The following is a 16,992-nucleotide window of genomic DNA, read 5'->3' as shown; positions in this document are numbered from 1 at the left end:
AAGTATTCGTCGATGATGGATACTACAGATCTTTTTTGTAATCATCCAAAGGGTCTAACACCGGCGAACTGATATGTGGATATGCTTCCTGTTTTCAGTCACGTAGAAAATAATCAAAACGAGTAAAACACAATAAAAATGAAAGTAGCACAACAACATGATGAAAAATTCGAAAAATACCCTGTTCAATATCAAAATCAACCGGAAGCGAAACCGCTAGACACGCAGGAAAGAGGCTCCTGATTAGGTGAAGACATCGAGAAGAAACAAACCAATACTAGGAGACAATGCAAGAAAGAAAAGAGAGGATCTTTGAAGCTACAATTTCAAGTCCGGAAGATTCAAATAGGTTGGAGCTACAACATAGAACTAACATTGCAACTGTGTGGAAATGGGTGAGCACTTAGCAAAACAAAAGACTTTAATCAATACTTTGTAACATTATTATCGATCTAATTCAAAACAAATATGTTGAGGAAGCTCTTAAGATTTGCGACCTTGAGCCTTCCTGTACTTATGCTTGTTCATCTTCTTCTTCTTCACACTATCAGCGTAAACCACCACCGCCTCAGTGAACGGCACCATATCGACTAGACCCGAACCATGAACCATAGTCGGGAACTTAAACCCGTACCCGATTGGAAAAGTAGGGTAGTAAAACCGCAGAGGCTCATCGGGGACCGTAATCACGGAATTAGCAAGAGAAACTGGATCGACGATGCAAGGCTTCTGATGTGGTATAAGACTGGGACTGAGCCTCGGAATCGCTCTTAAACATGATTGATTCCTCAGAAATCGGTGCATAAAATTCAATAAACGTGTGGAAAAATATAATCGTTGCCCTCACGCAGGATCGAACTACGGACCTTCAGTTTACAAGACTGACGCTCTACCACTGAGCTATAAGGGCAACCTTTTCAAGATTGCTTGTTGTATATATTAGTCCAAACGTACGCGCACGATATTCCCTTTTTATTGCGTGCAGTTTCCGCTATTATGCGTTTTCTGCAAAACGACTGAAGTCTCTCTCTCTCTCTCTCTCTCAAGTCACAAGTCACGGGAAGCTTTCTCTCACACAACATGAAGGTACTTTTTCCCTCTTAGTGGTCCGAATCTCTAGAGATGTAATTGTGAATTTCCATGGACCTCTAATCGATCAAAAACTTGATAATTCTGCAAAAAAGTTTCATTTGATTTCATAAGTTTCGATGGATCATCAGTGTGTTATTCAGGAGAGATAGATGTAGACACAATCGATTGATTTAAACTCCGATGCTCATGACTTGATGTTGTTGTTGTTGTTGTTGTTGTAGCAATTCTGGAGCCCAAACAGTATCAACAAGAACAAAGCTATGGTGGAGAATCTTCAAAGCCATGGTGTGATTACGTCTGATGATGTCGCTAAAGCTATGGAGGCTGTCGACAGAGGCCTCTTTGTACCAGACCCTTCTTACGCTTACGTCGATAGTCCCTTGTCTATTGGCTATAACGTGACCATATCAGCTCCTCATATGCACGCAATGTGCCTTCAACTCCTCGACAAGAATCTCAAACCAGGGATGCGTGTTCTTGATGTCGGCTCTGGTTTGTTTCTTTACATTTCAGTTTTAGATTTTGGGCTCTGCTTGCTTTCTTTCTGATGATGATATGGTTAATCTTGATAGGAACCGGGTACTTAACAGCGTGCTTTGCGGTTATGGTTGGATCCGAAGGTCGTGCTATTGGTGTGGAGCACATCCCTGAATTGGTGGCTTCTTCCGTCAAGAACATTGAAGCGAGTGCTGCTGCTTCGCCATTGCTGAAACAAGGATCTCTGGCTATTCATGTTGGCGGTGAGGTTCAGTTCAGTTCAAAGTTTTCGAGATTTGCTTTATGTTTTTTTTAACAATGAGCTGTTGTTTGTTTCAAAAATAGATGGAAGGCAAGGATGGGCTGAGTTTGCACCTTATGATGCTATTCATGTGGGAGCAGCCGCACCGGAGATCCCAGAAGCATTGATTGATCAACTGAAACCTGGTGGGAGACTGGTGATCCCCGTTGGGAATTTATTCCAAGATCTTCAAGTTGTGGATAAGAACTCAGATGGTTCGGTTAGCATCAGGAGCGAAACATCAGTACGTTATGTTCCTTTGACTAGCCGTGAAGCCCAATTGAGAGGGGAGTGATGATGCTTGTTATGTAGAACTATGGATCATGTTTGCTTCACTTGGTTTTCTAAACTCACCTTGTTACTCAAGAACATAATCTCAAGGATGTCTTTGCTTGTTAGAGTTACAAATGAGTAAACATGTTTATTGTTGAACATAAATAAAATACTAAGCGTTTTATTAAGTAGTCGAGTAGTAGATGATGCAATGGCAGCGTAAAGTCGGAACATGCGGTGAATCACACTACCGCTTGATTCACAGCAACATTGTCTCACCTCATTCAACAGACTGAACTAAATGCTTCTCTCGCACATCAGGAGGTATGTGTTAATCTCTTAATATGACATCTTGTCTGCACACGAATAGTCTCTACTTGGGTAACCATCTGAGCTTTCTTCACAGTCTCACACAGATTCTACTTATTACCATGAATTTATGCTCTGTATCTCTATATCCAGAGCCTACATCTTTTACTCAATCAGGATCCATCAACGCTCCTTTAATAAGTTCTTATTGTTTTAAATATATGCAATGCATGGATGGTCTGAGTTTGCCACGATGATGATGATTATATATGTTGGAGCCCAACATTGAGGATACTGATAATATCTAGTTACTTTAAGAATATAATCTGGAAGACACTCTTTGCTAATAAGAGTTTCAAATGAGCAAAGGGATGATGATGGTGATGCAATACATAACATAATAAAACATATATACATAATTCCCAAGTCAAGAAGTAGATGATGCAATGGCATAAAGAGGGAACATGCGGTGAATTGCAATACCAGTTGACTCAGCAACTTCGGCCTGATCTTCTGTAGATATCCACCCAAACTGATGCACTAAGTTAGCTAAAACCACCTCATTCAACACCACAGCGAATGATATAGCTGGGCAAATCCTTCTCCCTGCTCCAAATGGAATCAGCTCAAAATCTTGACCCCGGAAATCAACAGATGAATGTAAATGCCTCTCCGGTCTAAACTCCTCCGCGTCTGGTCCCCATGTCTCAACCTCTCTCCCGATTGCCCATGCATTGATCATTACCTGTGTACCGGCAGGTATGCGGTAATTTCTTAATCTGACATCATGTGTTGATTCATGAGGAACCATCAATGGAAGTGGAGGATGTAGCCTTAGTGTCTCTTTGATCACAGCTTTTAAGTAGTTCATGTCTTGAATATCTTCTTCTTCTAATACGCTTGATTTTCCCTTACAAATTGTACGGACTTCTTCTTGAAGTCTTCTAAGACATTCGGGGTGACGTAGAAGCTCGGTCATTACCCATTCCATAAGGGTGTAAGATGTGTCCGTACCACCTACAAAAACATCCTGATAACCAAAAACAAATAAATAGTAACTATAATTATATACTATAACATCACTGAATCTGAACAAGTATCATTTGAGATAGTATGTTTCTTCCCCTAACCAAGATGATTGCCTTTATGCTGACTCGGTCGATGTCAAACCCAACGCTTTTCTCTCTCTGAATCTTGAGTAATACATCCACAAAATCAGTCCTGTCTCCTCCGTCACCATCTTCATGATCTTGTAAAACTCTCTCCAAAAACTCATCAACATCATTTCTTAACTTTTCTAGCTGACTATCCAGACCTCGGATCCAATCTATCCATGCAAGCCACGGGACATAAGTCCCGACACTAAACACCCCCAATAGCCTTGTCAGCCTTTCCATTAACTCCTTAAAATCCGTTTCACAGCCATACTTCCTTCCCAAAGCAACTCTACATATCACATCGTTCGTTAAATTTGCTAAGAGCTCGCTTAGATTCACCGGTAAAGAACTTGCTTTCCGGATCTTTTCCATCATCAGACTCATCTCTTCTTCTCTCACGTTTCGGAAGGAACGTACCATTTTGTTGCTTAGGAGATGGAGGACGCATACACTTTTCATTTGCCTCCAATACTCTCCATAAGGAGCTGCGGCCACATCTTGTCCATCGTAAAGAAGCTTTTGGAAGATTTTAGACCGTGGACGGCTTGCAAACACGCGGTCGTGCGTCTTCAAAACTTCTTTCGCCGCCTCCATCGAAGAGACTACGAGAACGGGGACGCTACCGAAGTGAAGGAGCATAAGAGGACCATAACGGTGGCTGAGGAAGCATAGTGATCGGTGAGGATGGTGCCCCAGCTGATGGAGGTTTCCGATCAAGGGAAGGCTAGGTGGTGATGATGGTGTGTTGCTTTTTCCCCCTTTCGTGAAGAAAAGAATGGTAATGATTACTGAGCATAAGAGAAGTATCATGATCATCATTTGCATGTCTGGCTTCTTCAAGTTCTTCAGTATTGTTTTATTGTGAAGCTTCTGGTGTTCTGCCCTTTTGTACATATATAGAGCCATGGACCAAAACTAGTGTCCGCTCAATTTCCCTAAATATTATATGATTTATATTACACAAAAAAAAAAATCTAGTGATCTATTATTCTTCTAAGTTTTAGTTTTGATTAATTGAAGACCACAGAAAAAAACCGTTTTCAGTTTTACGAAGGGACGTCTTTGTACATGAATTTTCTATATATGTTTTGAATATTTGAAAAGCAAATATACACTTTTATAAAAAATTAGTTAATGTTAGAATAAAAAATATTATTCTATATAAAATTCACTAGGTGACTCTCCAATACTGATATAAAGATAGAATAATCAAATTATAGTTAACTGAGTCCACTTGTGGATTAATTTTTAAAATTTATACTTTATATGTATGAAAAATAAAGAGAATGTTGTACTGAATTAAATTATTTTGTTATCTCAACCAAATATGTGATTTTATGTATAACAATTCAGATTAATTCAATTTTTCTTTTTGGTATAGGTTGTATTTGAACTGAATCATAATTTATTTTGGTTTTCAGTATATTACAATCATATTATTTTTAGCTATATTTAGTTCGATCATCCTATTAGTTTGTTGTGGGAACCAAAATTCACACTGTCGATTTCCGTTTAAATAAAGAAATTTAGGAAAATCCTAATTTCCCAGAAGTGCTGAATATCTGCTAAACCACATACCAAGCAATCAGAACAAGAAATAAAGACGAGAAAAATAAGAAATCGAAAAGAGAGCAAAATAGATCTTATTTCGAATCCGCGTTTGAGCGTTACAACAAGGTAAGAGCCTGAGCTACGAGAGCTATCGGCGAGATTCCTAGTTCTAAACCCTAAGACTGCAAGACCCAATTGAGTCGCAGCTCGAATAACAAAAATAGAAAGTTGCCTAAAATTGCTCTAAGTGCTAAGTTTCCTCTGAAAAAAGTTCTCTTTTGTGCCTCTTGCCTAGGACTCCTTATATAGTCTTCCAAGGTCGGTTTTAGCTTTTCCCTTCCTGCCCTTAAGCCGTCTTAAGTGAAAAATAGAGATATTCTATTTTTTCCGATCTTCATGTTTATCCGCGGAAACTAAACATTTTTTCTGCGGAAACTTATCTTTTATTATTATTATGTTTTTATAAAATAAAAACATAAACCGCCATAGTATCTACGAACTCATTCTTAAAGAATCGTAAGTGGGCTTGTAGTCGCGTTTTAGACCTCGTTGGGCCGTCTTTTGACATGAAACGTTTGTTACGATTTTTCTTTTCGACAAAAACAAGTTCTCGCGGTTTTTATCGCAAAGTTTCAACGGTAACTTTGATCGGAGTGATGTGAGAAATGATATGGCTGTGGTACATGGGAGCTAGCATTGAGGAAAAGACGAGAATGCACGGATTTGGGTCGTACCCGTTGATCGATGTCCAAGACAGTTTGGTCGCTACATAGCGACCTGGTCCGCGCTGGATCGGTCGCTACGTAGCGACCAAACGAAAGGATTGGTCGGTCGCTGATACCACTTGAATTACCCTAAGGAGTGATTTATACTCTCTCAAATAAGAGGTCGAGTTGTAGTACTTAGGGATCGAATTCACAGGGAGCTAGGGAAACTAAAGATTCTAATATGATTTGTTAAGCAAGAATGTTTTTAGAGTTTTAAATGTAAATTGCAGTTTTATATTGAACAAGTGTTTGTTCAATAGGAGGTTTGGGGTTTTGGTGCTTAAAAAGGAAAAAGCTAGAATTAGGGTTTTTATTCAGAAAAATTGGGATTATAATCCTACAAATGCCTAATGAGTTGCATGCATGATAATGTAAAGCTCAACTACTTTGATCAACTAGTCAATCAGCTCTCGCATGTATTAACTTGTCTATTAACTAGATTTATGATCTCAACTCTCGTTATATTGATCAATAGAAAGTCTCGATCTGTAATCCTATTGGGATATCGATTGATACACCTTTTGCACCGTCGATCGATTATTCAAGTGTGATATTGATCGACGCGCTCTAGTCAAGCTTTATGCGCAGGTTGAATGAAGGCTTACTAAACTCACTAGATCAGCTCTCGTCTTGCTCATAGCAAGAAACATAGCTCTATTAGAATGTTTTCAGGATGAGAATAAAGCTCTCGCTTTTATCAATCAATCCAAGGACATGTTCTAGGTAGCTAATCTAGACACATGCATTAATGAACAATCCTAAAGATGATTATCACAACTCACAATCTATAGTTGAGGCTAATCCCACCTAACCTATTTAAACCCTAAAATCTAACAATGGAACTACTCAGACATGGCTAAGCAATTCATAACAGTAGTTAAGTATAAAAACTTCATTAGAATAGTAAATAGATATCATTGGAGTTCCAATCACAAATTATAATTTTGGATCTTCTCTCCAATCTATCAAAATCCTAAAAAACATTTGCTGTGAAAATAGTAAAACAATGAAAGCACAAGGAAAACACACGGAAAGAACACTTTTCCTCTATCAAGGCGGCAAAGCTTATATAATTATGGTAAAACTCGTCAGGGATAATCTTGTAAAATGGTGAAGTCTTGGGCTTCAAGTCGTCTGTGACCAAACGGGCTTTCTGCGCGCTTCGCTGTCGATCGATACCAAGTCATGCGTATCGATCGATTCTAACTCTCCAATATCGACCGTATGTCGAGCTTGATAGTCATCTCAGGTGCTTGCTCCAAATATCTCCAAAACGCTCCAAAATCATCACTTATCTGCAAAACACTTCTGATCTTATAAATATAATAAATATACTCTATAATATAATAATTATTAGTAAAAACACCTATAAACTATGGATAAAAAATGAGTCAAATCCATAGTCTATCAACTCCCCCAGACTTACCATTTTGTTTGTCCTCAAGCAAAACAAACAGACAGCTCTCTGAAATAAGTTTTAAAAACAGCAGGGACTCAAATGATTTAAAACTTAGAACCATCACCTCTATAATACTGCAATCTACATCTAAGAAATCCTAATCACAAAAGCACATTATACTACATCTTAGCTTAGCAACCAAATTCATCTATCCAACAACTTAGCAAATCTTGTCTTTCATTCCCCTCTACCAACCTCATTTCTTAGCATAAAATAAAAGTGAAGGCTTTACCTTGGGAATATCGATCACATGATGCAAGGATTCTCAAACAAGTATCTAGACCTACATGTAAACATTAGTTCCTATCCTCTCTCTCTACTAATTTTCTCTCCTAATCAAAGTCTGCTTATATTAGCAAGATCATTGACCAAGATTGGACAAGCTTCCAGGAATCAAGCTTTAATGGTGGTTGCCACCAAGTCATGTTCACTTCTTTTTGACATATATCCTAGTATTATTTGTGAAGCAAGTCTTAATGGTTGTAGCCACCAAGTCATATTCTAATCATTTACCTATAAAATTCTTATGAAACAAGCCTTAATGGTTGTAGCCACTAAGTCATGTTCGAATTTCTTCCTAATAAGTCTCTATAATAATAATAAATATATAATAATATTTTTTTTTATTCTATCTATAATCTATATTTTGAAAATAGAGAGATAAAGGGTAATAAATCTATATACACAAGGCTTTACCTTCCAGACTTGTTTGAAGAATCCGACTCGTTCGCGGGTCGGTCGCTACGTCGCGACCGACCGAGTGGCTTGGTCGGTCGTTACGTAGCAACTGACCGAATGGCTTGGTCAGTCGCTACGTAGCGACCGGCTCTTTCGCGGACCGGTCGCTACGTGGCGACCTTCTTTGGATCCTTTTATGACGTTTTATGAAAGTGTTCTTGGACTATGGGTGTTTAGTTTCGATGAATCAACTGAGATTAGTGCAAGATTTCACCGCAAATTTCTTCGTAGAGATTTCTTTACGAAGATTACTTTTCGTAAAAATGTTCATGCTGATTTTTACGTATACTTGGATATTAACTTCGTCGTGTCCGTTTTTGACCCCAACATTTGTGACGATGGTGGCCGAGCTTATGGAGGTTTTGGATCAAGGGAAGTCTAGGTGGTGATGATGGTGTATTGCTTCTTTCCCCTTTCGTCAAGAAGAGAATTGTAATGAAGATTACTAGGCATAAGAGACGTAAAATGATTATCATTTGCATCTTTAGATTCTTCAAGTTCTTCAGTATTGTTTTATTTTGAAGCTTTTGGGGCTCCTCTTTTGCACTTTTGTACATATAGAGCCAAGTGTCTGCACAGACCAAAACTAGTGTCCGCTCAATTTCAGCTTTTTGGATAAACTCAGGAACTTATCCCGAAGTTTCAGAGCCCGAAGCTGGTTTCAGATTATAGACCCATTGCTCTCTGCAATGTAGTCTACAAACTGATATCAAAATCATTACTCTGCGTACTGATATCAAAATCATTACTCTGCATCTGAAACCTATCTTCCATGGCATTATCTATTAAACCCACTCAGCATTTGTGTCGGGAAGAGCTATCTCTGATAATGTTCTTATAACACGCGAGATCCTCCATTATTTCAAGGGCTCCAATGCCAAGAAGAAATGCTCAATGGAAGTGAAGACTGATATGAGTAAGGTATATGATCACTTCGAATGGAACTTCATCCAACTAGTTTTGGGAAGGTTGGGCTTCCACAGCATCTTGATCTCAAGTATTATGGCATGCATTAGGACAGTCTCATACTCGTACCTAGTCATCGATTCAGTACAAGGCACAGTGGTTCCTACACGGGGGATTAGGCAAGGCGACCCGTTCTTTCCCTATTTATTTATTCTCTGCAGTAAGGTGCTGTCAGGTTTATGTCGAAGAGCACAACAGGCGGGTCTGTTATCTGGAATTCGGATAGCAGAGGGTTCACCTCGAGTCAACCATCTTTATTCGCGGATGACACGATGTTCTCATGCAATCTGATGAATTAAGGTCCAACACTTTACACTCGATACTGCAACAGTACGAAGCTGCATCCGGGCAAACAATTAATACCAACAAATTATCTATCACCTTCTCTGCGAAAACAACCCAGGAGACTCGAGCTAGAGTAAAATCTCGCCTCGGTATAGCAAGAGAAGGAGGTGTGGGAAATTATATTGGCCTCCCCGAACACTTCGGTCGGAGAAAAAAAGGACCTCTTCACTTCGATAGTAGACAGGATCAGACAGCAGGCTAATAGTTTGTCTAACCGCTTCCTGTCGAGTGCCGGTAAAATGACCATGCTGAAATCTGTTTTATCAGCCTCTCTAACACATGCCATGTCTTGCTTTCAACTTCTGGTGAGCCTCTGTAAGAGAATTCAATCAGCGCTAACTCGTTTTTGGTGGGACGGGAATGATTATAAGAAAAAGATTGGACATCATGGACTAAGCTCTCAAAACCGAAAAAAAATTGGAGGGCTGGGATTCGCTGAAATTTAGCTCTTCAACAAAGCACTCCTTGCTAAACAATCATGGCGTGTCCTTACCAAACCGGATTGTCTCTTATCTTGAGTCTTACAGGGTAAATATTGTCATAAGGCTTCTTTCCTTACGGCTAAGCCGACAACAGCATGTTCCCATGGATGGCAAGGGCTCCTCCATGGACGAGACCTAATTGCACCTAGTTTGGGCAAGGCTATAGGCAATAGAAACTCCACCAGAGTATGGCAAGAAGCGTGGATCAGAGCTAAGACGCTAGTACGACCAATAGGTCCTGCAAGGGAAGATGATCTCGATATCTATGTTTCTGATCTTTTGCTACGAGGGTCAGGAGAGTGGGAAAAGCAGAATATCCATCGCTTGCTACCTGCGTACGCAGAACATATTTTCTGCATGAGACCAAGTCAGCTTGGTGTTACAGACAAGTTTGTATGGCCTCTGAACAGCTCAGGAACCTACTCAACCAAGTCTGGATATTACGAAACAGTCAAACAACAAGAACAAGAGGAAAATAGACAACCACAAAACCTCATCAATTCCCAAGACAGACTTCAAAGCTTCAACTGGATCAGAAACATTTGGTCTGTCAAGACTGCCCCAAAAATTCAAGTCTTCCTCTGGAAAATAGTGCAAGATGCCTTACCTATAGAAGAAGCTTTATAGAGGAGATGAATTTTAACACACCCAGTTACGTGTACGCGATGTGGAGCTCCAGAATCAGCCGACCATCTCTTTCTGCACTGCAACTACTCAAAATGAATCTGGAACATCCTACCTACCACGAGACCTATCAGTATTCAGACGACGACCACCTTTGATCAGATGTTGGTTTCATCCTTGACGTGGTCTTGTCTCCCTCCTATGGGTATCTCGGTTAATATCTTCTCTTGGGTTTGTTGGTGTATTTGGTTGTAAGAAATCTACTTTTTAGAACAGACCACTCAATCCCGATGAGGTCATCTGCAACGCCTTGCGACTCGCACGGGAGTGGCAAGAGTCCTTCGACAAGCTACCTACGTACCCTTTCACGGATCAAGCCATCTCGTAGTTCTGTGGTTTGTGCGAGTGTGTCTACTCGGCTATCGCGTTTGCGTCGGTCGCCTTAGTCGCAGGACTGACGTCTGTTACTGGGTTCTTCTCCTCCAGTTGGGTTGAAACGCTGGGCTCCGAAACTAATTATTTCCTGAGTCGATGATTCTGGACTGTCTTTTTCCGAAGTGTTTTCAGTTGATGTCTGAGTTAGCTTTGCCCATTTAGGCTTTACCATTGCGATGGTCGTGATTTTCCGTAGCTTGTGTTCGGCCAGGAAACAGCGTCTCGACTGTGTCTGGGATCCCCAGATTGCGGCGATTCCGTTATGAGTCGGGAATTTGATGCCTAAATGATAAGTCGATAGGACTGCTTTCATGGCGTTTAGCCAAGGTGTGCCCATGATGACGTTGTAGATGGCCGGGTGGTCAACGACTGCGAAATCGACAATCTTCATGACTTCTTTCACCGCAACGGGATCGATCGGAGAGTCATAGATCTCGTGCCCTCGAAATCGGTTAGTGGTTTGGGAGACGGTACGACTTCTCCTAGCTCAACGTCATCCTTTTTAGAGTATCGCGGAAGATGACGTTGACCGTGCTACCTGTGTCGATGAGAAATCTGACCTCGAGATCCCTTATCAAGAGATCGATCACGAGGGGATCGCAGTGGGGCTAATCGATCCCGCTGGCCTCTTCTTCGTCGAAAGTGATCGCTCATTTCGGGAAGTCGCCAAGCGCGTACCAGGTTAGCAAATTTGCACTCGTCTCAGCCTTGCGCTCATAAGCTTTGATGGCAGAGATGGTATCGCTGCAGTACTACAATCTTCCGATGATCATATTGACTCTGCGGCGACTATTGTCGTTGCCCTTTCCGTCCTTCCTTCTTCCGCGCTTTTCTCCCGATTGGTTCCCTTGGAGAGAGTTCTCCATTTGAGGGGCCTTATCTTTTCTCGGAGGGCGGTCTAAATCGCGGACGAGATCTTTTACGCTAGATACTTCGATGAGTTCTCCCGCGAGCAGCTTTGCAGCCAGCCTGGCACCGAGAACCTTGCAGTTTACGGTCGAGTGGCCGCGGGCCTGGTGAAAGTCGCAGAAGGCGTTCCGTCGTATTTTTGATTTCGGGTCCATGTATTAGTTTTCGTCCGGTTTTGCTCGGGTCTAGAGGTGATGGCGTAGTTATGCGCTCCCTGGGTCTCTTCTTCCCCGTGATGGACGTTTTTCTCGTTACGAGGGTTTCTCCTTTTAGGTTTCTGATTTGACTTGGGATCCTTCGATGATGTTTTTGTCAGCCTCTGTTTTTGCGACAAGATTTTCGTCTCTTCTTCGATGATTATGTAGTCCACGGTTTTATGGAGCGTGTCCTGAATCGTCTGCGGCTTATCCAAAGTTATCCACTTACTGAACTTTGACTTGTACTAGAGCATCTGACGGAGTGCGTCGACTGCTATTTTGTCGCTTATTCTGCTAACTCTAGCGATGACAATCTTAAACCGTTTTATGAAATCGCAGAGAGGTTCGTTTTCTCCCTGGGACATGCTCCAGAGATCGACATCGGAGGACGTGGAGATAGCTTTTTGTAGCTAGAGTCTCTATTCTGTTCAGGGTGTTGAACAGGAAGGACGTGGTTGTACTCATACCCATTTATATAGTGGATTTTTGAGTGGACCATGGTCCCGTTGGTTTTTCCTTCTCACATCGAGGAGGTTTTCCAACGTTAAAAGTGCTTGTCTCATTTAGTTTCTGCTTATACTATATACTGCCATGTCAAAGTATTTTCCTCACAGGTTCACACAAGGTCAGGGAACATGATCGGCCATTACATTCTGCTGCGCCTCGTTCCCCCCTTTTCCCCAACAAGTCTTTCCCTCAAGGGCGGCAATGAACAAAGGAAGCTGGCTGTCTACATGGTTCTCAACACCTGCAGCCTATCAGTTCAAATTGAGACTGCCATTCTGGATTATGTAAATAGTGGAAGTCATATGTTTGATAAAAACATGTTTCAATGTTCAGTCTCACCAGAAGATGCCCAGCCTCAAGAGCTCTAATATTAGTTATTTTTGTCATCTCCCCCATTGAATCCCAAAGAAAACAACTTCATCAGTTTTATCTGCCACACTAAGCTCTACATAGTACCTAAGAGACATAAATTGATCCACATAAATTGATCCATATAAGTTATCATTACAATCTTATGGTTTCTATCTTATATCTCTCCATATGCCAGTAGTGTCTACTTATAGCAGTGCTATTAGCTATGGCTTCTAGGTGCATGCTTCCTCGTCCCTATTGCCTTATTAGCCGTTTGCTTTGATGTGGTCCCAAAAGCAAGCTTAACTTGAGTGATTAGTTTACTCCGAATATTGTTAAGTATTGGTGTTCTCTAGCTGGTAAATTCGAAATCAGACTTTCACATCATGTTAACAAAATTTCAGACCAAATCCAGATGATAGATAAGCATATGACCATATCTGCAGAGCGTGCTTGTGTATAATATATCCCTGAACTGGTGGCTTCTTCCAATCAAGAATATGTATAAAAAACCTCGATATGGTGTTAACAGAAATGTGGAAGAACACTTGAAAAAAGACTCTTAAAAGAGAATAAGAGAACTTTACTAGAGAAAATCTAACCTCACTTTTGTAATTGCGGAACCCATTTTAACTTCTTATTTTTCAGTTTAGGGTAGTTTTTTATAGTCAGCAACAAGACTGTGACTTACGGAAGAAGAAAAGGGAAACTTTGCTATTCATAAGGAGTTCTTCTTGATTCCCGTAAGAGAAACACCTTGAAGTTGACCGAGAAACCAAAATAATTGGCTAAATTAATAAAATCACATGACAATAAATAGGCAAGACAAGAAAATTAACAGAAAAACATCCATGGGCGGGAAAAAAGCAACAACCCACACCTCTTCCACGTGGTCTTGTCCAGTGGATCTCAGTGTCTACAGCATTAAATACGAGTAGCTGGAAAAAGCTTAAGCTTGGTTTGAATGGCAGAAAAGTCAATTAACATCTACGTAACCAATTAATACTCAAAAACAGCTAAATAATGCTTAATAATAGTATTAACAATAATGAGAATGTGCTTTTAAATATGTTCCCAAAGAGGTGCGTTTTTTTCTTTGACCAATTTTTCTCTTCTCTCAAGAAATCAGCTGTTATTAACCCTCAAGAATGAGACAAAACGAGGAAAACTCCGAGGAAGAGTTCGTAGAGATTGATCCCACTGGTCGTTATGGACGAGTCTGTTCTTCTTTGTTTTGTTTTCCTTTTCTAACCATTTTGTTTTTCCATTAATATTCCTTTATAATCTTTCTTGTTTCTCACTTTACAGTATAATGAAGTTCTAGGCAAAGGAGCTTTCAAACACGTGTATCCTTTTCTAACAGATCTCTGTTCTTGCATGAACTTTTCAACAAAAACGCAGTTACAAAAATGTTTTTTCTTTCATCAGTGCAATTCTTCAGATACAGAGCATTTGATCAACTGGAAGGAATCGAAGTGGCTTGGAACCAAGTTAAGCTAGACGATAAACTCTGTAGCTCAGAGGATTTAGATCGTCTTTACTCTGAAGTTCACTTACTCAAAACCCTTAAACACAAAAGCATCATCAAATTCTACACTTCTTGGATCGATCACCAACACATGACCATCAATCTCATCACCGAAGTCTTCACTTCCGGAAATCTTAGACAGTTTGATTCTCTTTTCTCTCAAATATTTGATTATGTTTCTGATATAATTTTAATCAGTTCGAATTCTCGACATTTTAGGTACCGGAAGAAGCACAAGTGTGTTGATCTAAGAGCACTAAAGAAATGGTCAAGGCAGATTCTAGAAGGGCTTGTTTATCTTCATAGTCATGATCCTCCTGTGATCCATAGAGATCTTAAATGCGATAACATATTGATCAATGGTAACCAAGGTGAGGTTAAAATTGGAGATCTCGGGCTTGCAGCCATTCTGCATCGTGCTCGCTCAGCTCATAGCGTCATTGGTGAGTCCTCTAAGCTTGTTCATTCTTAGATTTCAAAGTTACTTTTGTGAAACTATGGCTTCGATTGGTAACAAGTATAATACATTATAACTTAAACATAAACTCAAAAAAAGTATAACTAATTCATGATTGGTAACATTTTTAAATTATACAAACTTAATAAAGTGCAACTCATGTCACCAATCAAAACTAAAATCGTATGTGTTTGAAATTGTTAAGGTACTCCTGAATTTATGGCGCCTGAACTCTATGAAGAGGACTACAATGTACTTGTCGATATATACGCCTTTGGAATGTGTTTGCTTGAGCTTGTAACTTTTGAGTACCCGTATGTCGAATGTACAAATGCAGCTCAGATTTATAAGAAAGTTACATCGGTAAGTGATCTTTCTCTCCAAACCTAACCCAACATCAATCTATGTGACTTATATTTATTTAGTCGGTCCATTTTATTGATGCTTGTTAGGGAATCAAACCAGCCTCACTTGCAAAAGTTACTGATCCGCAAGTGAAAACATTCATAGAGAAGTGTATCGCAAAGGTCTCAGAACGCTTGTCAGCCAAGGAACTACTTGATGATCCTTTTCTGAAATGCTACAAGGAAAAGACCGAAAGTGTCACATCTTACAAAGGTAATCACTTAATATATCTTCTGTGTCGCATCTTACAAAGGTAACCATAACCTTGATATATCTTCTAAATATTTTTGATGATTTCTTTTATCTTGGCTGTTGGATCTAGCCATCTAGGTCGATCTTGTAGATCTCCTAGTACTTCTATCTTTAAACCAATAGTTCGGTTTATATATATACTATATATATGATTTCTATACAGAAAACGGATGCAATGGAAGAAAAATTGAAGATAAACCCTCAGATTCTGCGGTAGGTTTATTAACCGTAGAAGGTCAACGTAAAGACCTCAACACAATCTTCCTAAAACTACGTATCACCGATTCCAAAGGTTTCAATCTTTTGTTCATCATTGAATCTTTCTTTTGACAATAATAATAATAATAATAGTAACATGTTAATACAGGTCAAATCCGTAATATACACTTCCCATTTAACATAGAGACGGACACATCTTTCTCAGTAGCCATCGAAATGGTCGAGGAACTAGACCTAACCGATGATCAAGACATCTCGACGATCGCTAAAATGATTGACGCAGAGATACATTCACACATTCCCGATTGGATCCCTTCTGGTCTTAACGGAGATTATTCAACCATGCAAAGATGTTTATCTTCTCCTGATTCGCTGCGTTTAGATAGATTTCCCTCAGGGAGAAAAGTCTGGTCGTCTCCTAAAGCTGGAGATTCACGTTCACCGTTCGCTCAACGTTCTAATTCTAAGCTTTCGTCGCCATCGAAAGGACGCATCAATGATAAAGAAGTTGGGATTGTAGTTGAGAAACTTGAGTCTTTATTGAGGAAACAGAGAGAGGAGATTGAAAAGATGCATCGAGATCAAGAACGTGTTGTTTGTGAGTTTTTGAAAGAGTTTCCTCCTGAGATCTGCGAAGAGGCTTTGCTCAGATTGCAAGCCATGGATTCTGACAGCTTACTGTGTTAAATTCGTTTGTTACAACATGAGTACATCTCTATCTATTTGGTTTGTAATATTATGTTATACTCCCTCTGTTTTTTTATATATGACGATTGACGCTTTAGGATTGTGCACATAGATTAAGAAACATTTAATTTCTAAACAAAAACATCATTAATTGTTTACCTAACCATAATTTAACCAATAATAAAATAGAAACTATAATATCATTAGCCATCTAACATTAATTAGTAATAAATTTTACATAGAAAATAGAAAACGTCAAATAATTTAGAACAAAAAAATTTCTCTAAAACGTCATATATAAAAAAATGGAGGGAGTACTACACAATAATTAAAGAGAAAAAGACTAAGATAGCACTAAACCAAGTTTTTGTTCCCAAAGTAGCACTCAAGGCTCAAAGTCACAAAAATAGGTTTCATTAAAGAGGTAAATATACACTTATACCCCTTGGGTTAATTAATCCAAACCTTAGAGTTTAGAGTTAAGGGGTGAAGTTTTGGAATTAG

General features: G+C 39.6%; 4 protein-coding genes and 1 non-coding gene across 5 annotated transcripts; 2 read left to right on the top strand and 3 right to left on the bottom strand.

The window, feature by feature from the left end:
• Positions 1-336: 336 nt before the first annotated feature.
• On the bottom strand, positions 337-1,082 carry LOC125609960. Its single transcript, XM_048781592.1, has 2 exons — positions 1,076-1,082; positions 337-842 (listed from the first exon to the last, which is right to left on the bottom strand). The coding sequence occupies exons 1-2, from the start codon at positions 1,080-1,082 to the stop codon at positions 484-486; spliced, it is 366 nt and encodes a 121-aa protein (XP_048637549.1). The 3' UTR covers positions 337-483.
• On the bottom strand, positions 839-910 carry TRNAT-UGU. Its single transcript has one exon. It is a non-coding gene; the product is annotated as a tRNA-Thr (tRNA).
• On the top strand, positions 942-2,331 carry LOC106376606 (protein-L-isoaspartate O-methyltransferase 1). Its single transcript, XM_013816696.3, has 4 exons — positions 942-1,086; positions 1,314-1,584; positions 1,665-1,832; positions 1,915-2,331. The coding sequence occupies exons 1-4, from the start codon at positions 1,081-1,083 to the stop codon at positions 2,163-2,165; spliced, it is 696 nt and encodes a 231-aa protein (XP_013672150.2). The 5' UTR covers positions 942-1,080; the 3' UTR covers positions 2,166-2,331.
• Positions 2,332-2,742: 411 nt separating this feature from the next.
• On the bottom strand, positions 2,743-4,543 carry LOC106376604 (cytochrome P450 71A26). The gene is made up of 2 exons (XM_013816695.3): positions 3,583-4,543; positions 2,743-3,482 (listed from the first exon to the last, which is right to left on the bottom strand). The coding sequence occupies exons 1-2, from the start codon at positions 4,513-4,515 to the stop codon at positions 2,880-2,882; spliced, it is 1,536 nt and encodes a 511-aa protein (XP_013672149.2). The 5' UTR covers positions 4,516-4,543; the 3' UTR covers positions 2,743-2,879.
• Positions 4,544-14,043: 9,500 nt separating this feature from the next.
• On the top strand, positions 14,044-16,585 carry LOC125575792 (probable serine/threonine-protein kinase WNK3). The gene is made up of 8 exons (XM_048734871.1): positions 14,044-14,157; positions 14,249-14,286; positions 14,382-14,609; positions 14,688-14,911; positions 15,131-15,288; positions 15,378-15,543; positions 15,746-15,874; positions 15,950-16,585. Exons 1-8 carry the CDS (start codon positions 14,089-14,091, stop codon positions 16,486-16,488), a joined length of 1,551 nt encoding a protein of 516 aa, XP_048590828.1. The 5' UTR covers positions 14,044-14,088; the 3' UTR covers positions 16,489-16,585.
• Positions 16,586-16,992: the final 407 nt, after the last annotated feature.

Source organism: Brassica napus, chromosome A6, assembly GCF_020379485.1.
Source record: "Brassica napus cultivar Da-Ae chromosome A6, Da-Ae, whole genome shotgun sequence".
In the NCBI taxonomy this organism is placed as follows: domain Eukaryota; kingdom Viridiplantae; phylum Streptophyta; class Magnoliopsida; order Brassicales; family Brassicaceae; genus Brassica; species Brassica napus.
The sequence above is the reverse complement of the archived record's forward strand: the minus strand, read 5'-3'. Positions and strand labels throughout refer to the sequence as shown.

What these genes read in the sequence shown, in the direction of transcription:
- LOC106376606 (XM_013816696.3), top strand. An exon ending in TGTTCTTGATGTCGGCTCTG is followed by an intron (nt 1,585 to 1,664) that starts GTTTGTTTCTTT and finishes TAATCTTGATAG; the next exon opens with GAACCGGGTACTTAACAGCG. An exon ending in TCTGGCTATTCATGTTGGCG is followed by an intron (nt 1,833 to 1,914) that starts GTGAGGTTCAGT and finishes TTTCAAAAATAG; the next exon opens with ATGGAAGGCAAGGATGGGCT.
- LOC106376604 (XM_013816695.3), bottom strand. Translation starts at nt 4,515, where the DNA reads ATGGCTCTATATATGTACAAAAGGGCAGAACACCAGAAGCTTCACAAT. An exon ending in GCATAAAGGCAATCATCTTG is followed by an intron (nt 3,483 to 3,582) that starts GTTAGGGGAAGA and finishes TTTGGTTATCAG; the next exon opens with GATGTTTTTGTAGGTGGTAC.
- LOC125575792 (XM_048734871.1), top strand. Translation starts at nt 14,089, where the DNA reads ATGAGACAAAACGAGGAAAACTCCGAGGAAGAGTTCGTAGAGATTGAT. An exon ending in CCACTGGTCGTTATGGACGA is followed by an intron (nt 14,158 to 14,248) that starts GTCTGTTCTTCT and finishes CTCACTTTACAG; the next exon opens with TATAATGAAGTTCTAGGCAA. An exon ending in AAGTGTCACATCTTACAAAG is followed by an intron (nt 15,544 to 15,745) that starts GTAATCACTTAA and finishes ATTTCTATACAG; the next exon opens with AAAACGGATGCAATGGAAGA.